A 23,869-nucleotide genomic window follows, 5' to 3' on the forward strand; every position below is an offset into this window, starting at 1 on the left:
TTTAGATCTCTGTGGAGGGAATATTCCGCCACAAATGTGACAGATATCCCGTCTGCCATATTACGATCCCCATAGGATATAAATGGATCATAATACACTGGACGAGAAATCTGACACGCTCCTACACCAAATCTAAATCAGTCCCTAAGTCTATTACTGGAAAACAGTTGCCAATTCAAATTTTCATGTAAAATATATCTGTATAATCTTGCATCGGAAATCGGCAATGTCAGTGCGAATGCACTTGCTAACTTCCGTGTTCTCGATGGGGAAAACATTGCTCACATGAAATAATCCTTCCTGTACACCCTCACCAACTTTGGGTATGTGTGACATTTCTTTTCCAATGACAAGATTAAATGACTACCCTTTCATGGGATTGAAAGGGGTTGTGGGGCTGTTTGTGAATACCCACAAACGTAAGCTTGTTGGTATTGGGAAACCTACAAGACATTCCCATCCTAAAATACTCACACTCCCTCAGTACTACTCATAGATTTACTAGCTTGAAACCTATGTTTGACTATATCTATTACAGGTGCAAAACCAACTAACAAATGAAGAAAATCAAAGTGTATTTTCACTACGACAATAGCCTATTTTTATATGTTGGTGAGGTTTACGTATTCAAAAACCTTTGAAAACTGGGCCCAATAAACACAGTTCAGCTTTACTTAAATTCAGGCAAGAATCTTGAAAACGTAAACTCATGATATAAAGAAACGGTAGTTCCCCCAGCTCTTCCTAGACATATGGAGATGCTTTTAAAGTGTACTATTAAATAACAGTGAGATGTTTTGTATACTAGGTGGTTGCAACTCTATATTCCTGTGTTGTCTATACGGTTGTAAGCCACTCAAGGGTGTTTCGCTGTAATTGCTTCAAGCAATGTCAAGGGCATTCTGTGCACTGTGGCAGTGTGGGGTGTTGTGCAAACCTACAATTAAGGCAATATCTGTCACCTGAAGGTATAAATGGTGCCGGAACACGCAGGACCCGTAACAAGGATACTATGCTGCTGTCAATGGGCGCAGCGCCTATATCAGCCCCAACAACAATATACAGCATTCCTTTCTAAACTGAGCAGTACCCCTCACAGGTAGTTTGGAAAGTAGAAGCATTATATTAATATTGGCGCCCGAGAGTCTTTGCATAGGCTGGAATATTCGAGCAAAAACTACATAAAATGGAAATACTCTGGCATATAATGGCAACAGCCTACCGAAAAAAAAAAATAATACCAATCTTTTGCTACAATACTATAATATTATCTGCTGGTATGATATTTTATTTTTGGAACCCAGGGTTTGATGGGCTATAATTGACTTAGGAGTAATATTTTACAGATAGTATGAGACACTCCTTGCGTGAGGAACATATAGTTGTCTTTTGAGCATCAATTGTTTCATATAAACAAATCCATGGTTTCCTTCCGAGTGTTGTGGCAGCCTATAAAGCACTTGAATATTCTAGCAGCTCCACCAAAACCTATAGCTAATGTATTTGGTGAATTGTTTAGCTCCTCAGTCAGATGTTGTGCGCAGTTATGTCTGTTCCTGCAGCCTCCGGTGCGGCCACGAAGCAGCTGAGTATAGACCATTAGAGGGCGTCCATGGGAAAAGCACAGGCTACAAGGGAAGGAGCCTTGGGGTGTGGTTTCTGGTGATTGCGGGTCGAGAGCTGGGTGTGCTGAAGCATTCATTGCTTGGACCTGAGGTCGGCTGCAAGGTGGGCTATCATCAAAGTCAGTCTGGTACGATATCAACTCTCACAATCTGGCCATTTACTTTGCCTTTTTCATTTGCCACTTATTTGAATGTTTCCACTAAACTTGCCATGTCACTTCTCGCTGGCTCAATCGCACTTTCCCAGTTCTGTGTTTTCATTGAACTAATCGGTTAATTCTGGGAGCTTGCTTGCTTCAATCAAGCCAGTTCCACTACCAATGATTTAGGAAAATAAAGCTAGCACTGAAAAGTGATTGCCAGCCAAAATTTGCTACTTACAGAAATTCGCACAGCACTGGAGGCATTTCCAGGCCACTTATAAATGTAACGTGTGTAAAGAAATGTTGTAATGGGAATTAAAAGCCATACATAACGTAAGGGGAAGTACGGAGAGTATCAGAGGCCCTTACTTGGGCCTGGGGACACTCCACTGAGTATTTAAGGTCACATCCGTGCACTGCGGGTGGGAGGAGAGTTGCACTTTACATTTGAGTCCATTTCTGCTCATAGGGAGGACGCACTGGGCGCCCTGGAAACACGCGCATGTTTATTTTTGGAGAGGATGCTCTGGACATTTGATGCTATTACTAACAAATAACGAAACTGCAATGGGCATATTTGGCTGCACCTGGGCTTCTGAGACGCTACTTGGCGTATAGGCTGTATCTCTGCATACGTTGATTATGCTTGGGCACATTAAGGCGAGATGCTGATTAACTACCCCTCAATTGTAAATACATTTCCTTTCATAATCAGTTTTGCAGAAGTAGTGAAAGAATGATTTACTTTTCCTCATCAATTAAAACAACACAGATATATTAACGAGGGGAGAGAGGGTGGCTTGAAATGTGGTCCCCTTTATTTTGTTGCAGAAGGTTTTATCAGATTGATAATTCCAATGGATAATTCCAAAATGTATGCTCTCGACTAAGCAAATTCCACTAAGCCTTCTGCTCTTCCCGCGTTCCCTTTTCTCTTAAAATACTCTCAACGAACCAAAAACGAGCACAAGTGCTTAAAACATAAAAATAAAATAAATCACATCATTGCATAAAGAGGCTGAAGTTGATAAAAACAAGTTTTAGAACACTAGAATCAGGATATCTTACATATGAGGCATTGATCTCACTTTTGTGCGTTTCGGAGGGGTACTTTGATGGCGGAGCCCCCTAGACTGGTGCCATTAACCCTTGGCAACAGATGTTTGTCCATTGCAGGTTCTCTTTTAGCTAATACATTGCTTCATGATTTACAGTGAAGGATTCCCTCATGCACAAGATCTCAGTCTAGAATGATGAACACTGCAATTTCACTAAACTAGGCTTAGAGCAGCATTTATGTGACAGAATAAAAGTTCCACAAATAATAGAGAACTTCTATACGTTGCTCACGAACATGTATATTGCACATGCATGTCTTACACACCTACAGGACAAAACATTGGTGGAGGAGGACTCTCTTCCAGGAATACGTTCCAGATCTACGTCCTCTATCCAGTTGGTGGGAAAACAAAGAACCGAGGTGCAGCATTACATGTGGGGGAGCAAAAAAATGGGGGCACAAATATTCACCAGCAGACAATCCTCTGGCTTAGAAAATAGATCTACACATAAAAATGTCAATTGTTGTAGTTCTCCAAAGACACTTTTGGGCATTTTCTAACTCTCCAAATCTCCCTCTCCCTCCATTTGTCACTAACAGCCCCCACCATTTCTCTTTCTTAATCTACGATGATATTATCTATCCAAAGTGTTGTGCAACTTTATCCCCTAGTTACTAGGCAAGGTCATCATTACAACCTGTCACACCACAAATGTTTAAAGCTCTTGTAAGTTACATGCACAGATCAAGCTTGCTCGATACATATAAATACCTCTTGTCAGTTGAGTTACCCTTTTCATCAAAGTTAAGACATTGCATGGTTGCTCAGCTCAAAGAGTTCTGTCATTATGTTGGAATAGTAAAAGTTTTGAGACTGCCATCCACGCCTTTACATCTTCTGATGGCTTATCATCCCTCCGATCCTGTGAGAGTCTGAACCCCCAGTCTCTACCATCTCACTTTCTTAGTCTACGTTGATACCATCTATTCAGAGAGTGGTGTAACTTTATCCCCTAACTACTAGGCAAGATCATTATCACAACTTATCTGGCCACGAACGTGTATAATTTGTGTACGTTACACACACAGATCAAGCCAATTAACCCATGCACCATTCAGTATGTACATAGAGTTGTTGATTTACTGAAAGACCAGTCACATACCTTGAAAAACAACCAGGCTGTCATCCACTTGACCAATCTCCCAGCCCAGAAGACATTTCGGTATAGGTCAGTGTTCACCACTCCTGGGTCTACCACGTTAGCAGTCACGTAACTCCCTTCTACGGTGAGATGATGTTGTAGGTGGTAGGTGAACAGAACAAGGGCAAGCTTGCTCATGGCATAGGCTCCGTGGGGGGAATAACAAGAACTGTTTCAACATTTAAGAAAGAAAAAAGAATAACCTGAAAGTGTGGCCAAAAGAGAGCAGACAATCTATCAGAAATTAATAGTCTTAGCAATGGAGACAAAATAAAAACAGCAACATATAGCAGCATGACAGTGCAAATAAGCTATTGGTGCCCGGAGCGCTGTGGTAATTTTTTAAATGTATTTTATTGTGGTAGTCACAAATATTACATACTACATATGCTATTTATATTTCTTCTTGTAAAGCAAACACAACTCATGACGTCCACGGAAATGACAGTGACAGAGTTATCTTTTAGTTAGATAACTGAGAGCATTTCCACCACTTAGTGCTTAAGCGCCATCAGCTTCTCCTATAACCAGACATAGATCAAATTCCTTCCAGATACACCCTCACATCCCCTCTTGTCAATTTCGCTTCCGTATTCATTAAAGTTAAAAAGTTGTATGTTTGTTCAGCTCAAGGATGTCTTCCATTTTGTGGGAATAGGAAATCTTTTGAGACAGACATCTACACTTTAAGATCTTCTGACAGCTTTTCATCCTTCTCAGACTGTGCCAGTTTTAACTCTACTGCAGTGGATCACTCATTTAAATTCATCAGCTAGAGAGTCAAGGTGGTGTCTTTGTGCCCACTTATACATCTTGTCAATCCCATAGCCAGTTGTGTTGCCTTCTGCACCGTTTTATTCCTAGTTTTAAATGTGCTCAGCTCCACTAGACACGATTTAAGAGTATATTGAATGTCATTTATTGGTCACATACTACCTACCAGAATGCAGCTGTGTGAATAGAGACACATACCCTGTGACTGATATCTGCACCAGCTTGGTTATATTCAGGGACTCTGTCCTGCTTGGAATTTTTTTGCCTTGTAAGAAATTAAAATGCATTAGCTTAAAGCGAATGGCGCTCAACAGGCAGTGCTCAAGACTTTCTCTGACAGCTCTTCACTCCGGCCCCTGTCCAATTTAGCTTTCACCTTTAGCTGCGGGTTTGATGAGTCATCCTTTGTAGCCCCATAAATTTGTGTAATCACAATGTATTTGCCTTTGTTGTATTTCGGTATGTTGCAATAATTCTGGATCCACCCTGAAAATGCACCCACGTGTTTTACTAGTTTTGCAGTTATCATTATGCTTAGGTACAAGTAAAAGTTTGTCAATTTGTATCCCACATCGTCCCAGCCTGCCTAACAACAGGCATGTCAATGGTCCAAATGCCAGTGTCAGCAGTAGAGGGAACAGTGGACATCCCTACCTTATGCTCCTACCTAGTTCACATCGCTCTGACACCACTGAATTAGTCTGCACTCTCCCCATTGGCACTTTATGGAGAGATTTCACACCGGATCTGAGATGTTGGCCAAAACTGAACGTTTTCAGTATCTTGAACAGATACTCCTAGTCAACTGTGTCAAAGGCTTTTTCTGTATACTACACCAGTATGCAATAGCTATTTTTAACTTTCCGTCATAATATGTGCAAGTCTCTATAAGTTCGGCCTAGGATTTTTGCAAGGTATATATCCATACGGAATCTGACTTATTAAAGGTACAATCACCAGCTTCAATGCATTTGCGAATACTTTTCTGAAGATTGTAATATCATTTTTAAAAATAAGAGCTACCTGTACACATTTTAGTCAATGGGTACACTTTTTGGTTTAGGAACCACTACAATTTTTGCCTCCTGCATGCTATCTGAATACGTTTCCTTTTCCTTGGTTTCCGTCACTACCTTCAGTAATTCATTCACCACTATGTCAATATAGTTCTAGGGAGACCACTCCTCAGTGTCTTATCCTGCCTCAAATCTCATGTAGCCAATAATACCTCTTCTTTCTATATACGCTGATCAAATGAGTCTTTTAGTCATCTATGAGTGTCTTCAGCGCAGCCCAGTCCATCATTTCATCCAGCAAGTCAAGGCATCATTAAGGTCCCACCTTGCATAACTTCCGCAAGAAGGCTGTTGATTATCTCCTGTATGTGAACTATGCTACCCAATAAGTCTGTCAACCATATTATGTGTGTGCATGGTTCTTCCTTTTTTACTAACCACATGAATACTTTCACAAGTGTATCACCCTCCATTGCCTGCAAGGCATCAGATGTTATTTCTCTAATCTTTTCATCAATATGAGTGCAGCCCTAATATGGCTATCTGTTTGCTGTCACCTAATCCTTTGCGAGAGTGGTGATTTTACTCCATCTTCTGTATCTTTCCTTGTTGTAGGTCCAGTTCTCTCATCAGTGCTTGTATGACCCCAGCCGTTTTCCCTATCACATACCCTTACACCACAGTTTTAATTTCATAGTATCCCACTAAACACCCCTATTCATGCTTTATCCCCACTCAGTTAAAAATGTATATAGGTCTTGCTTAAGTTCATTTCTGAATGGAGTTTCAAGAAGTATATAAGGCCAAGGGCACCATGTCAGTCCACCTGGTCTATATCTAGTCAGTGTATATTGTGCCTTGCACTGTGCATGATTAGGGAAAACTCTACATAACTAGTCGATAGGCATGAACATCTCTGCATAAGAGGTTGAGATGTAGATTGTGTCCTAGTGTGTGTGTGTGTGTTAAGTAATACCCGTCAAACAGTATCAATAGGTTGATCATTGGCCATTGTGCTCTCTCCATGTGTCTTTCATTGAGCACTAATAAACCATGGCACATGTCCATCTATGACATACGGTTGTATAAGTTACATTGTAGAGCGATTTGTAGTCATCTGGCTCATTACACTCCTTAATGTGTAGTGGAAATGTTTTGCTTTGCTCATTTCTTTATTAACATGCATGGTTTACAAACCAAGTGACAGGAACAATGTAACACTGCCTATTTAAGCACAAATGATAGACCCAGAACTCCAACTAGTTACAAAAGCAGAAGCTGTGCAACCACTAAAGGAAGAAATATTGCTTCCTGCTTTACTTTTCTACTCAATCAAAGGTGGAGCAGAGTAATTTAATGCCCACTCCTTTATATGCAAGGTATATACTCAACATGTGTTCAATTATATTAATCTGCATGCATTTCATTAATCAATTGTAGTAAGTTGCTATATAGTCTTATAATGACAGCCACCAATATATTTAGTTGAATTATAACAAATGTATTTGGAGCATGAAAGGAAACTTATGCTCTCCTTAAATTTCATTTGATATCATCTTTTATGTTAACTGAATTCATTTAGAATCTGTTCTAAATCTGTAACTAGGCCTTAGTGCATATTATGTTTTATAAAATGCTCTGCAAGTGTCAAGTTTTTCTTCCCTCTACTGATGCTTTATCAATGTACTTGTTAAGTTAGAATTAACTTATTGTTTAGTTTTTTGGACTAGGGGGGACTTACCTTTTTCATTAAAAGTTGGCTTAGAATATAGAGAATGAAATGGTGGAAGAAACTATCCTGTACCAGACAGACCAGACTGATGTTACATCCAAGGGCGCCCGGATGTTTGCTTCTTTGTTGGATGCTGAGAAAACTAGGGAGCCTACCTGCTCTCTGAGAACACTGCTTTTTGATTGATTCATTAGGGGAAAAGAGATAAGAAGAAGCCTTCTAGAATTTTCTGTTATGTTTTTATTGTGTGCCCTTTAGAATGGCAGACCTGACCCCATCCTGGCTTTGGCTGAGAGAAGACCTCTTCTCTACACTGCTTATCTCTCCTACCAGAGTGTTAAGCTTCATTCTATTAAACCTTAAATCTATCTCATCTGATGTGGACACCTTCCTCGTAGATTTCCTCTTACCTTTTTCTATAGTTTATTTAGAACAGGGGAGTTCCTTTATGGAACTTGGTTGGCTGATAGTCTGTTTGCTGTATCTAATGCCATATTGCATAATTCTTTCTTTCTAATATATAAATTCAAAGTGCATGATCATTTGAATATGTATGCTCTTATGGTATGATTGCTTCAATTTGTCTGATTGATTTAATCTGTATTTTGAATTCATTTGGCAATAAAACCTTTAAGGTCATTTTTGTGGAGTCACATTGGCTTCACTGTAAATGAAATGCATTGCTGATGTTATCTTCTCTTTCACATTTCAAGTAGACAATAAAAGGCCCATACAACCATTGGGGGATTCTGTTTGATGACTTCATCAAGAGACTGAGATTTGAGAAATCCTGCTCTATCAGAGGCGCATCAATTGATGTAGTATTCCAGTTAATGATTTACACTTGTGCAATTGTTTATTGCCATAGACTTTACAAACTGTTCAAAACAGAAAAAGTAGTAATTAGTACATCAATTCAGTATAAGCAATAGATATTTTTGAGGGATAGTTGCATCTAATGTTCACATCCAATCTTTGTATTATTTTGAAAAGTTGTCATAAGTTTTTTGCCAGGTATGTTGCTAGCCTTATTCTGGGAGACAGTACACAACAGAGATAGGACCGCCTAGGTCCTTCAAAGTAATGACTTCATGTTCTTTATTTAGATTGCACTTTTTTTCTTAATTTGCCTCCACAATCATGTTAGGTATGTGGGATCCACAAGGCAACTGCATCTATCCTTACACACTCCAAACTAAAGTAACATTCAGCATACATGCTTCCAACACATCATCAGAACACAGTAACCCACCAAACAAATCCCATCTACACCAAACAACACAATTCAACCACACACTTTGATGACGCTGGGGGACCCCAATGCAAATCTGAGCACTTCACGACCTCACCAGAGGTAGAAAGCAATAGATAAATACATTTGCCCCACCAACAAAAAGCTTTGGGCACTTGAAAGGGTAATAAAGAGGTATACAAACACCAATGCAATACAGTATAATAGATATATCCATGCATTGAGTGATTTCCCCTAAAACAGGAAGGCTCACTTTATCCATCTGTTCGTGTAAGTTTAGCTGTTTCCACACTTTGATTTTTGTCACTGGTGTAGTGCTGCTCAGATGTGAAGAGGGCTATTAACGATACAGGTGATTATTTTGCAGTATGGTGCCTCAGGAAAGCTGGTTAAGCAGGAACTAAGAATGCCACAAGTTCAGAGACTAGGCTAAGTTGTCTCAAATGTCATATCTAAAGGAAATTAAATGAATAGGGCCCGCTAGTAACACTTGAGGCCTGCCTCAAAGAACTCTATCTAGAGTGAGAGCACGCTTTCTCCTGCTGCTGATCCAGTATACACCATGTAATCCTTAACTACTAGATAAAGATGTATATGTAACATCATCAAAGCTTCACTGCAATATTTGTAGACACCCTGTAGTGACGATCCACCATTTGGTCAAACTAGCCTCGGATGAGCTCTTCCTATGGGTGAACAGTGAACTGTTAGTGGTACTGTTAAGGATTTTGTAAACTAGTGCTTCAAAGAAATTACTAAATGTTTTATTATGACCTTCACAGATCACCCACGGCTGCTAGTCAAGCTTCAATCCCTGAGGTTACCAGCTACCTCTTCACATCCTTTTTAGGAGTTTATATAATTCTCTGCTCCAGTCTTGCAGCTCTTCATCTGTCTCCAGTGAGAAGGTAAACAAGGCCATCCGTCAGCAGTACCGTCAGTATCACCGTCTGTGTTCTAGCATTGTGTATCTTTCCTTTTCTCGTTGGCTTGACTACTGTCCACTCTGTCTTCAGTGAATTGGCTTAGTTACCTCTCTTCACAATTTTGTTATTCAAATGTAACCATTGTTTTCCATCTCAAATACATTACAAATATCTTTGTTAAGTAATTCAGCTGTTTTCTGGTCACTGCTACTAAGCTGAGCAGTGTGTCCTCTTGTGCACTGCACTGAAAAGTGCATACATACAAACGTAGAATGCTGTGCTTTCTCATCGGGGTGGCAGGTGCAGCATCCTTCAGGGATTCTTGTAATTTCGCTGTGCCCAACCATAACTACCACATCCTATTAATTTCCATTCCAAGGCTTCTACCTTTACCTTCACCTCAATAAATATTAATGTATCTAATAACTAATATAGTTATTGACGGGTTTCTCTGACTGATCTGAGTTCTGTTAATGCGATTTGAGGCTTCTCTTTTCGCTTCCCCCAACCTCTTTTTCAGTCATTACATTCAGGGGAGGTGTTTCTGTTGTGCCACTTGCTGCTCATAGATCCAACCCACTCAGTATACTATCTCCAGACTACTTTCATCATTAGTGTAGTGACTCTGGTCTGTGGCTCAGCGGCCATTCAGTTGATTGGGAAGTTTTGGTCATGTTGAAAATGTCTATTAAAGAGCCTTCATCCAATTCCAATCTGTTCTAAATTCAAGATGAACACAGTTTGCCAATTAACTTGGGCAGTCAGTAGCATCTCTTTAATACTTACCCAATGAGGGCAAGAATAAGTCTGATTGCTAATATTGTCTCTGTGACTTTCATCAGTCTAGATCCCTGAGGTATGTTCTGTTACCTTGAGGCTGGCTGCCTTGAATTCAGGACCTTTGAACAAACATGCTGTGACATACATTTTTTGGTAGACTGTGATTTGAATACTCAATTGAACCCTAAAACAAAATCAGGGTACCTTTTTGTCCCTGGTGGATGCCATCTAGTTCAGTGGTTGTTCGGGGTCAAAGGAAGACCCACTTACTGAAACATGTAGATCACAAGTAGCAAGCGTAAACTTTGTGACACTCAGTTGGTGCTAAACACAAAGTACAAATTTATTTCCAGGTACCAGAAGGCACATTTGACATTGTGTGAGGTCCGTAAGGAGATGTTAGGTCACATGGATTGTTTAAGGTAACCCATGTTACATGCACAGGAGTCCATGGATACATGATATGCCAATAAATTGAGACCCTGTTCATTTCCTTTGCCTAGAAACATCCGTTTTTAGTGGCTTAAAATCAAGTTCACTTTTGGATAGTGATTTACCGGGGTTTTGGTGCAATCTCTCTGGTACTGACTCATGTGACTGAAGCAAAAAGCTTCTCTGAAAGAGACGATAAGCACACCATTTCTTAAACTTTGCAGCATCAATTTTCTCCTGGGTCTGGAAGGCGTTTCCCATTAATGGATCAGAAATAAATGGTCTAGACATGTATGAGAAAGAGTTGTGCAAAAATCTAACTGTATGAAGTCCATTAGCTGGTGTTCCTTTTATACAGCATCCTCTAACAAGTCTCCATCTACCATTATAACATCATGCTCAAGGGGATTGACTGGCAGCTTTCTAATCTACCCCACCAACAGGCATGCCGACTGACAGTTTTGCGTGGAGAAACTAGAGATCTGTCTAAGCCATGTACACTAGAAAATGAAGAGAATTATTGTGTGCATCTCACTGGGTTGCAACGTGTGGCTTCCCACTGTGGGTTCCTGTGGGGAAAAAGTTCATACATCAATCGCTATGGAATGAGTGAAGTGGTATACGTTCTTTTTTGCTCCCATCCAGAGGTGGTATATGGTCGCACTGCACGTTGTGGAACTGTGCCACAGTTACAATCCCAAACCTAAAAAGCGCCCATATACCCCTTCTTGATTAACCCGCCCCTACATTTGGGTGGGTGTGAATTGCGGCAACATAGAACTGAAATGCAGCCTACCCACATGCACTGATGCACTGTGTTATGTTATATATATGTGGGGGGGGGGGACTGCCAAACTGCAAACTCAAAATCTGGCCAACAAATTAAAAGAAAAGCAAATAAAAAAGCGTCACAGCAAATAACCCAAATATCGTGCAGGACGTGCCCAACACCATCTGTTCAACTACACCTTGCTTCAGCTTCCTCACTCTGTCCCACCATTTACTCATAAAAAAATTCTGTGCTGTATTTTGTTTCAGGCTCCCATGTTTATGGTGCATCTGTCCTTTACTCTCCCTATAATATGTCCGGACCCTGACTCTCAGAATGTCAGCCATAGTCTAAAGACAACCACACAGCACATTTTAATCACCTTGGGAAAGTCACTATGTCTGATGGCTACATTACTACAGCCTACAGAGATGGAACAAAGGGCAAACACTGTTCAGTCTGACAGACCACACCTATACACATAAATTACAAACGAGCAATAGCCACATTGATTTTCAGAGACATATAAATAAGTAACTGCATAATCGTATGTAATGCACCCACACCTACTTAGCTGCACAAGTAGAAAGACAACAAATCGTATGTGCAAATCATTCAGTGACATAAACAGACAAGCACTGATGGTGCCAATAGTTCTGACTTTCAAGGAGGCGACTGCAGAGCAAGCTCCATTAAATAGAACACATGCCGGAACTAGGAGGGTTAAGGGAAGATTGACAGCAAAAATATTACCCCCCCCCCCTCATTACCTGAGTGTGTAGTAACTACACATTGCTTACATTTCGGGTATGGGCAGGTGGTTGTGATGAAAAATGTTAAGATAATGTAACTTTTTTTTCAATTTTGTAACGGTGTCATTTTATGTGGCACCTTACCTTTCAGAAAGACAGAGGTAATTGGTTTATAAAGGATTTCCAACAAGATGTAAAATAACTGACAGTGCTTTGAGAGATGACACGCCAAAATGGGAATAGTCCAGGGCCTATCTTCCTTGGAATTAGACTTCCCGTTGATAACCGTTGATCCACAAATTATTCCTTAGCATTCATCGAAAAATCTCTGAAGAGCAGACTGCGTTTTTTAAACAAATTAAATTTTGTCATTTGCCTGTCCATAGACTATTTGCTCTCCCATGAGTCTTACAAAGTTTCCCAAAACGCAAGGCATTTCCACTGCTCAATATGATAGTCCTGAAGTCTGCATAACTAATTTTTCCAAGGTATAGTTCATGGATTTTTTTGTTATACAAACTAATCTTCAAATTTTAAAAAATCCGAGGAACCCTCCTTGATTCGAAAGCTCTATCTAGGAAAGCAGTGAGGAAGTCGTGAGGCTGCTTGGAATATCGCATTCATAAGCAGTTTACCGTTTGCAGCTTTTTTGTACAATTTTATCTTCAACAGACGCTTCCCATCCGAGACTTTTATTCTTACAGTCAATCATACAGTCTAATGTACCGTTTGCCTATTTCTCCACTATTAAAGTTTCATTCCTTCTCCGTAAGCACTTGAGGTCAAAACAGCCCTCACTGAAACAGCTCCTCGGTGACCATAAAGACAACAGATGCGTGTCATAGGCTTGTATAAAAATACAACTTGCAATCTGTTAGCAAAAGCAGAAACAGAGCTTCGCCTGACAGCCATTCACACAGAAGGGCCTCCTAAAAGAAACTGACACACTCCAACCGTACAAAGGGCCCACAGGCTTCAAAGCTGCCTACTAATGCTGAACAGATTTGAAGGCAGTTGCACAAATGCAAGAAATCTAAAAGTATTTATCAGAGACCAAACATTTCGTTCCCAATAACAAACCATCTCAAACATAATGGCAGAGTTTTTATCACTTTCTCTGTAGTACAGAGTCAGAAATGGTGATTTTTATTGAGTAAGAAAACTTTGTATCTTGTTAACAAATACACACCCAACTATCACCTAAGGGGGCAAAGTCACTGGGCATTTTTTTCAGCATTTGGTCAGTTAAAAGGTAAGACATTTTAAAGGCAGTAAGGGGGTCTTTTAGAGTAAGGCCATATAAGGAATTGTTTTGTTTATCTTAGAGAAAGTTCCTATCAGAGAGAGTTGTCTTTTAAATGCGTGTTAGTGGGAATAGTTTGACAACTGGGTTCACGAACCACGAAAATAGTCTTGACAATTTCATTTTAGCTACCCAGGATTCCGTGTTTAATCCTTGGCTTCCCCAGATTCTATCAGGTGTGCCTTCCACTAGTTTCTCTTTTCTCATTTCTGTATCCACAGGAAACTTCTGCAGGCCCTTCTCGCTCTTTGCCTCCTCCTTTAACTTCCACTTTCTAATATTCTGTCTTATCCGGTCTGGGGCGCCACTATTTTGGATCATGTGAGAGGTGAATATAGCTGTGAAGGGGTATGATGGGCGAATGTCTTGTTTTAAAGGTCCTCTTCCAACCCACACTAAAAATTGCAACATGGATCTTGTTTTATTCCTGGACAGTCTTCGCTTTATTTATTCTTAGAGGGCCGTAAATTGATCTCCCCAGATTTTATGATACCTAATTGTAACATACTGTTCTACTGTATCATTGTATCAATAATCTAAATCTGAATGTTCTCCTTCCCTATGTAGGTATTCCCATGTGCCACTTCTCTGTAAATTTACCTGCACTCTTATATGACCATGACAAATAATGTACTCTGTTTTACTATGATACTATTATACATTGCCTAGGGTGTATAACTCTCAGGTCGTATGCACTTTTTAGCGTTTGCCTTAGACACTCTTAGCTGTCTGTTTCCAGTCGTTGACAACTTTGGGACAGTACAGGGCATGGTATATCACGGAAAGATACACACCATCATGTGCCATTTGTAGCTAGTAAATGACTAGATCATTTCAGTTTCGAAACTTCACATGCATGGCATTCTGCTTCCACTATGTGTCCACTGTTGGCATGTTGACGTACCGATGTTTGTTTATCATTGACAATCTACTGTTGTCCCTCAACGAACTTCCCATAAGTGTTGGATAGATTATCTTTTCTCAATCACTATTGCCAACTTTTTTGTAGAAGTGTTCTGCTACTTGGTTGTGTAGTCCTCTGCAGCCATCATGGACTTAATTTACACTTTGTAAAACAATACAAAATTAAAAATAAAACTGGTTGTGTGTGTGTGTGTAACTCTACAGATTTCTGTCTTGTTTTTTTTTAAACACAAACTTTATTGCAGTTTCAGTTTTTACGCATTACAAGATACTAGTGGTTCAGTATTACATCAATTCCAGCAGTTGTCATCTATGGTTACAAAGTATAAGTACATTGATATCCTAGGAAGTATTGTTTAATAGTAGTGCTAGTATGTGCTGGTATTTCTGCAGTGCTACAAACCCCAGCCCCTTCCACCCGGGTTCCAAACTGTAATTTAACTCTGGCTGTGTTATCTAAGAGTAGCTATTTTGTACTGCAGGGGGGAAGATGTATACACTTATTGTTGTCAGAGTGTAAATCATGTGCATCGGTGGCCCAAGAGCCTCTTCTGGGTGTATGCCTCCATTCCAGTATCAAAGGAAAGGTAGTATGGATGAGCATGATGCGGTTCAAGGTTGTATCAGGGGACTGGATCTTGCAACTTGAAGCCCTCTAAGAGAGTATCCCATTCCTTGGAGATGGGCATTTAACAGAGCCCCCTGTATTCCTCCCGCCTGAGAGCTTGACTCTCCGCAAGGCCCTAACGCTGGACCTCTCCCTGCCAGTCTTCAAGTGTGGGAACCATTGTTGATTTCCATTGTCTACTAAGAAGACGCTTCGCTAGCAGTATAGCCAGTCTTGTACACCTCTCTTCCCCTTTAGATCCCCGTGGCCACATAGGCATCCCCAGTATACAGTGTTCCATGTTGTCCCACTGTGTTTGACCCATAAGGTCTCCCAGAGCTCTTACTATTCTGGCCCCAGTAGATTGCCAGCTGTGGACAGGCCTATAGCATATGGAGTAAGCCCACACACTCCACACGTCAAAGGGAACAGACCGAGGCTGCCATAGGATACATTCTATTTTTGAGTGAGGCATTAGATATGCCCTGTGTAATATGACATATTGGATGAAATTCAATCTGCTATTATGACAAACTTTGCTAGGGTGATCTAGGATTGACTCCCATCCCTTATCTGAAAATGTGCTGGACACATCTGCCTCCCATTTTTCTCTTAAGGATGTAAGTGAAACCATGAGATGAGCTCTAGGGCCCCTGTATAACCATTGTCATCTGTGTCCCATCGTGTGTAGAACCCGAACTAACTTGTGGGCTGGCAGTTCCTGACCATCAGCTGCCTAGTGTTTACGCACTTATCTGAGGATACTCGCATGTGTAAGAAAAAGGGAGTTTGGAAGGTTATGTGCGTTTATGAAATCCTCATGTGTCTTCAAGGAGACCTCTGCAAAGAGGTCTTCTACCATGGTAACCCACTCCCAGGGTTCAAGTTTACATCTAGTTAACGTGCCCGATGCAGTGGGGAGTCCCTACAGGGGTATATTAGGGGAATACGGTGACAGAACTGTGGTGTATTTTTGGCTAATTTCCAATACTTGAGCGCCACGTGTGTGAGGGTAAGGTTTGGATATCTAGGTGGAGTAAATGGTGTAGTTGGCCTCATTCTGTCTGTGACATGGTGTAGTCTATCTCAAATAAATTGTGAACTGCAAGCCAATAGGACAGCGATTGTAATTGTCCTGCTATACAATATGCTTTGAAATTGGGAGCACCCATGCCACCACAGTCTGTGTGGAGTTGTAATTTGGATATGCTGACTCTGTGGTGCGACTGCCCCCATATCAAATCTGTCAGTATAGTATTTAAGTGTCGGAAGTTCTGTGCAGGAATAATAATTGGTAAGTTTATGAAATGGTATAATAGGCGCAGAAGCATTACCATTTTGGCTAAGGCTACCCGCCCTGCCACCAGCAAAGGCAGCATAGACCAGAAAGCGACTTGTGATTTAAGTGCCGATATCGTGCGTGAGAGGTTTCCCACTTATAGGTCTGTGCCAGTTCATTATATTTGGACCCCGTGATACCGAAAGGGGCAAGGGGCCACTGGTATTTCGTGGTCACTAAAGTGTAACATGGGTTCCTCATAGGTACCGGTGAATGAGTATGTCCAAGATTTATCAGCATTAATATGAAGGCCAAGGAGAGCTCTGAAGATCGAAAGTATTTGGGACATGTCTGCTTGTGTTTCCCAGAGGTCTTTGAGATACAAAATCATATCATCTGCGTAGAGTGAAACAGTATGGATGGTATTGCCTATGGGAATCCCTTTGTGTGCTATCTCTTGCCAAATTATTTGGGCTAAGGGTTCAACAGCTAGGATAAAGAGTAGTGGGGAGAGGAGGCACCCTTGTCCCATGCCCCGCCATACCAGGTATGCTTGGGATATATGTGGACCTGTACATGCTTGAGCTGTGGGGGTAGTGTATAACAGTTTTACCCAGTTAATGTAAGCCTGGGGTATCCCAAAGTGACAGAGGGTCATTAGCATAAAGTCCCAGTGTAATGAATTAAAAGCTTGTCGGATATCTAGGGAGATGCAACCTGCATGCCGATATAGGTCCTTACTTGCATCCATTATTCGAAACAGGTGTTGAATATTTAATGACGTGTTTCGGCGCGGTACAAATCTGCATTGGTCTACGTGTATCAGCCATGGAAGCGGCAGTAAGAGCCTACAAGCCAAGAGTTTGTTGAGGATTTTGTATTCAGAGTTCAAAATAGACGATGGGCGATACAAGGATATTGTCCAAGGGGGACATCCCAGGTTTTAATAGTGATGTCACCAATGCTTCCCTGGTTGTAGGGCAGAGCTGGCCAGTCTCAAGGGTTAAGGTAAATAGTCATACTAATTGTGGGCTCAACTGGGTGGTTTATGTGGGATAAAACTCTACTGGAAGGCCATCTGACCACGGTGTCTTATTGCGTGCCAGTTCCTTCAGGACTCCCACAACCTCATTCACCATTATGGGTGCAGAGAGGGCCTCCCCATCAGTTGGCCATACTTTAGGAAGTCCTGCCCACTGTAGGAATCCTTGTATAGTGTCCAGGTACGTAGCAGGGTGAAGTGAGTATATTTCTGTATAGTAATCATAGAAGGCTGTATTAATCTCTAGTTGGGTCATCACTGGTCCTTGGGTTGTGGTGTCGATCACTAAGATCGGTGTGGGAAAAAGTTCAGGATGTATTAATCATGCCAGAAGTGTACCTGATCTGTCTGCTTCGGTGTGCCTCCTTTATCTATTTAGGCGGGATCTATCATTCTGAGGCGTTCCAGTAACTCAGCATACTGTACCCTGGCGTTTGGTAATTGGGGCATCATGCCTGCATTACTAGCCGCTGCCTGTTCTAGGTTACCAAGGGAATCTTCTATCCTTTTCAAGTGTCTGTGGACCACCTTCTATGCCCCTACAACTGTGCTGATAGCTACACCAAGAGCACCACTTTGAAGGCTTCTTATTCCACTATAGGGGAGGAAGCAGTGCTGGTATTTTCATCAAAGTATGTGTCTATGGTAGTCGCTAGGGTGTACCGGAATACAGAGTCCTCCATTAAGGCAAGTTGCAGCCTCCATGTAGGTATAGGGGTAGGAACTCAGCCCCACCAAGAGATATCTCAAGGGAGTTATAATCCAATATGGACTTGCTAAGATAGGCAACATGGACGACATTGGGCTTCAAATGTGTTGAACAAAGAAAGCGGTCTAAGCAGGTGTGTAATGTGTGTGGGTAGGAGTAGAATGAGTATTCACTCATACCTTTGTTATGACCGCACCATACATCGTGTAGGTCCCAACCGTCCACCCATTGTCTTAGTAGTCAGACTTGGCAGGCCGGTGCTGTCTCCGGGAGCTGGGGTGGGATCTATCAAGTTTGATGTCTAATACAAAGTTAAAGTCCTCTCCCAGCACCCATGGGTGATGAGTCCAATCCGCCAGCACTGTTGACAGGTGTGTGTAAAAAGAATCTTGTTCCATGCTGGGTGCATAAGTGCACCCCAGCACTATAGTCTCTCCATCCAGTGTATCTTTCACAAGTACATATTGCCCCTGTGCGTCTACTCTGGAGTCAATGACTTCGAAGGGAACTCCGGCCCGGATCCAGATCGCCACCCCCCTGAGTAGACTGAGTGAGATGAGTGTAACAATTGGCCTCGCCAACGTTTAAATACTTTGGTAGCCTCAGGGGTGACCAGGTGTATTTCTTGTAGGAAGGCAATGTGTGCCTGACGTCTATGTAACTGAGCTATTATCCTGTGTCTTTTAGGCATTGTCCCCATGCCCTGTATGTTCCATGTTATCAAAGTATACTGCTTAGTTATCAATGTCATGCTCTTATGTACAATAAACATCTCTCGTTTCACACAACCCTATTCCGCCCCCCAGCACCCAAGTGACACAGCTAAACCAGTTAAAATAATCCCCAAATACTCTGTCAAGCGATTGTCCATTGTTCAACCAAACCTGTAAACAAAGGTATAACAGTCCAAACAGTGATAACCATTGGCCTATGCTATGAGATCGCATATGGCCTGTGTGACAACAAACATTATTATAATATTGCATATGTTAAGGGCTACCCATGAGCCACTCAGACCCCGTGCCCAAATCTGCTTGTTCTAGACATGAAAGGGATATTTATCATGATTTAGTTACGGCGCTCAAACAGCAAAGTATGAAGGATCCCCTAGCCCCACCTATGGGAGTGTGTTCCCTATGGGAGTGTGTTCCTTTTGACCTCCTGGAAGGAGGCCCATCTGAGATGCACAGAGGTCGTATAGTCTGGAAAGAGGGATACTTTCATGTTCTCTACTAGCATAGGTGCTCCTTCCGTGGAGGCCTGCAAGAGCAAGTCACGATCTTTGAAATTAAGGATTTTGGCCACCATGGGTCGGGGAGGTTCCCCAGGGAATGATTTCCTAGTAGGGAGTCTGTGCACCCGTTCTACCACGAACATGTTGGAGAGGCCTGTAGGGGCCACCTCTGTTTGAAACCAGTTCTCCATGCATTGCGTGGAGTTTGTGACCTCTGCCCCCTTGGGGAATCCTATTTTGTGCACATTATTGCGATGGGCCCTCCCCTCTGTGTCCTCTCCGTGGTCCTGCAGCACTTCAACTTGGCGCTGCAACTGGGCTACCGCGTGGTTAATTCCTCATTTCCGGGAAATAATATTGCAAGGGTTAATTCAGTGGTTAGCTTGCTGTGGTCATCTTTCAGTAATTGCTTCAGTGGTGATGGCCCCTAGTTTTTGCTCCATGACCATATGTGAATTCTGTATCTCCTGCAAGATCATGTCTAGTTTGTCTATAGGGGGAGTCCCCTCCAAGGAGGGGATGTCCAGGTACAATGTCTTAGTGGGAGAGCCCTGAGACGGGGGCAAACGAGGGTTCGCCATCGGAACCAGTCTATCACTCCTGGCCTTGGCACGTCCCATTAATGTCTCTCATGCCTTAATGTCCACAACCGGACACACAGAGAGGAGGCCCCAGGCACCGTTAGAACCTGTTCTGGCGCACGGGGGCCCAAGGGGACAGTCTCCCACTATGGTAAATCAGCAGCCACAAGTCAGTATCCCATGGGCTTCCCGTTATTCAGGGTCCGATGGGCCAAGGGTCCGAGCTACTCCAATGGTGGGGCCCACCCTCTCAAGCGAGTCCCCCGCAGCCTAGTGGTCAGGTCCATGGGGGGGTCCTGCCTGGGCAATTCCAAGCCTCAGGCCCCCTCTGCTTTTCCTCAAATGGCAGGGGATAGGTTACGGCCCATCAGCAGGAGCAAGCCGGGAACTGGGGGGTCCCACCATAAACCAGGTGCCGACCACCCATTGAATGATCTCACATCCTGGGTGGCCCACTGCTAGGTTTCCACTGGTGCCACCAAGCATCACCAGCCGCATTCCATAAGTTCAACCGTACATCAGGCCCCGGGCGCAAACAACCTGAGCCATCACAGCCATGTCCTCCACCTCTTGTGGTACGTGAATGTGCCAGTAGGTCGAGGCCAATAGGGGAGAGATCGTAGGCCAGGGTGGAGGGGAAGAAAAGGATTGTCACAGAGCGAGAGTCCTCTCAGCATGAGGCGCGGCAGCCCAGAATCTCTCTGCCTTGCCCCTCTGTCGGCACCACGAATATCGTCCGGGCAGTCCCTGCCACCCGGCCAGGAACAAGGCCTGTGGCAGACCCACGCCACATCCAGGGGCCGTCGTTGCAAGCAGGTCACCACACCCAGCTCCGTAACTACAAAATCACAAGAGGGGCCTGGACACAGAGCCCTGCTCCACCTCCTTCTCAGTCCGGCACCCGATTGCAGGTGCTAATAGCGCCAGCCCCTGTCCAGCACCCACTGCTCCATCTGCACCACATTGTCTCTGCAGCCCAGTCTGTCGCCGCAGTAGCAGTCAGGGGGTGAGCACTGCGGCCCACTCCGACGCCATTCGCTTCCGCTCGCCACCTTGTGTGCTCTTCGGGGGTGTTAGTCAGCAGGGCCGGCGAGTCTGTTTTGGGGTAAAATTCCCCCTCAGCAGTCCCCAAGCTCACGCCCTAGCCGTGCCGCTCTCAATCTCTCAGTTTTGAACCACCAATGCCGCTCTTAGGATTTGTTGTCATCCGATTCCGGGGCCCAGGCCTGGGTCTGAGGGCACAGGAATTATGCATCCGCCATTGCTGCCAGCTGGCCCCAGACTTTTGTCTTGTTATGGAGGTCTTATCAGTCTGGTGTGGCATTCTGGCATCTTGTTGGAATGAGAGACTGACTAGCTTGGTGGAGGTGACCAGGACTGCATTGCCCAAATTAGACTACGCAAACAACAGGGGTAAACACTTCACTCACCACCGACCTTCTAGTTCAGCCACAGAGAGATCCTTGCCTGGGAATCTCATAGGAAACCTATCAACCTTAAGGCCATCCTAAAATGTACCCTAAATAAAAAAACAGAAGAGGGAAAGAGAAGGAGACAGCCGATTCCTTTATTTTCTCCTTATCACTCAGAGATTCTAAACTGAGAGGCTTAAAATAAGGAACCTGCAAGTAACAACCAGACACTGTTTGCTATCAAATAGTAAAAGTGCAAAGAAAGGGAGAACGGTGGTAATAAATCTGTCACTTTCACTAGGGCAAAAAACCTGACCTTAAATCTCACATTTTTCGCTGCTTCTTTGAAAGGGAATGGGGTAAACACATTTATTTTGCACCAATTCATATTAAATGAATGAAAGAGGATATTAGTAAAGCGCAAACAGCTGCCACACCAGGTATGTCTTGGCTAGAGTGGAAGAGGGAACACTGACAGAAGCGAACAGGGTAAAAGGGTGAACATGTATCTACGTGCAAAACGCCAGGTTTTCAGCTTCCTGCGAAAGGAAGACTTTCGAAAGTAGGCCTATCCCTAAGGGAAGATGGTTCCACAAATTAGCTACAAGGAAGGCAAAGGATGCCCTTCCCTTAAACAAGATTGAATTTTGGGAAGAAGTAAGGCTGAAGACGATCTTAACATACGTGTCGATATTAGCGGTGGACCCAGCTGTAAATGTATAAAGGATCAGTCCTGTAAAAGGCTATATAAGTTATAATAAGGAGTTTAAAATGAATTCTGCCTCTATAGTGGATAGTTTTTAAATGTTGATCATAGACAGTCTTAGAGGAATTTTGAAAATGAGTCTTGCTGATGCGTTCTGTACCAGCTGGAGTCGAGGAATAAGTCCTTTAGTGAGGCCTGTGTAAAAGGAAATTACTTAGTCGGGTCTGGAGGTAATAATATTTCACATTAAAGTTTTCTGGGTTTCCAAAGGGAAGAAATTCCAGATTTTGTTCAGGGCTCGGTAAAAGCAAAAGCAGAAGACTGCACTCGAGGAGATCTGGTTTCTGAATGATACACTACATCCTTCAGAAATCTTTTAGATATAGATATTACAGTAAGATTGTTGTCCCAGGGCAAAAAAGGAAAGGGTACATTGTGCAACCATTGGTACATGCATGCATTCCTTGTAAATCTTTATGTGTCTTATAGAAATTTAAATCATACAAAAAATTGATTTTGCAAACTTGGTACCACTTTCCACGACACAAAAGTTTTAGAAAATGTATTCTCTCCATTTATTACTACTGCTATGGTCTATATTTTGCCACAACTCTTAGCTCCATTTCTCATTGCACATGCAGAAAAAAACGATTTAACCCATTGTGTCATCATCACAATTTCTGTAACTTTATGATAAAAATACATGCCAAGGACAAATGATTATCCAGCTCTCATCCAGAATAATTATATTGGGGGTAAGAACTGCTGTTCTTGGGTACTTCTTACCATTAAAACCCTTATATCGTTCCTAGCACACTTATTTAATTTTTCAAAATGGGTTTCCGACTGGCTGAAGTCAACCTGCAAAATGTTAACTGGTTATAATTTGCACTCTTATGAAGGCACTTGAACTCTCCCTGTTGAGTAATGAAAGCGCTGAATGTGATGATCTCCTATGTTCTGCAAACTTGGCTCCTTTAAGACATCTGCGAGGTACACTCTAATAATATTTATGGCAATCTCGAACACGAGCATCACCTCCATGTTATTGAATGTGTCCTGGTATATTTAGCATAACCATGATGTCACTAACAGCACTGTCCTAAAATAGCAGGTAGAGTGATATTACAGAAAGTGAGTTTGTACATGTAGGGGTCGGGCATGCTTGAAGGTTTGGCCTAGTCTGGGTCAAACATGTTATTTGGGTCTCCACAAAGCATGAGCACGTTTATAATTCAAAAAATATCCTCTAGCCAAACAGACATCTTGGCAGCCCTGAACTCATCTAGTAATCTAACTGTATTAGGTGCCTCATCATTAATAAACTCGACAGGCTCGCTTTAATGGCTAAAAGTACACTTTTGCAGTATGACCAAGAGGCCCTTAAAAGTGCCATGCCTAGGGAATAATATCCCTTTGTTACCCCTCCTGGGGCCTTATCTGTACTACTCAGTGGTTTTCAGTTGCACTACATCGTATCTGAGGATTTGCAGCTAAAGCTTTTTGTAATTTACTAAACACAAATCACTATTCAAAAAAGGAAGGAATCAGTATTTGGAAGAAGCGTGTTAAGGGCATCCCTTCCAAATACCGATTCCTTAAGAGATGT

The 23,869-nt window shown here is 42.4% G+C and overlaps 1 protein-coding gene across 1 annotated transcript in view; it reads right to left on the reverse strand.

Annotated features, from left to right (window-relative positions):
- Positions 1 to 23,869, reverse strand: part of DHRSX (dehydrogenase/reductase X-linked) — an 886,103-nt gene that overhangs the window by 100,459 nt on the left and 761,775 nt on the right. The window contains exon 6 of the mRNA XM_069205085.1: positions 3,992 to 4,199. Within this exon, the coding sequence (XP_069061186.1) occupies positions 3,992 to 4,199 (208 nt within the window). The remainder of the gene's footprint in view (positions 1 to 3,991; positions 4,200 to 23,869) is intronic.

This window comes from Pleurodeles waltl, chromosome 8 (genome assembly GCF_031143425.1).
Source record: "Pleurodeles waltl isolate 20211129_DDA chromosome 8, aPleWal1.hap1.20221129, whole genome shotgun sequence".
Classification (NCBI taxonomy): Eukaryota; Metazoa; Chordata; class Amphibia; order Caudata; family Salamandridae; genus Pleurodeles; species Pleurodeles waltl.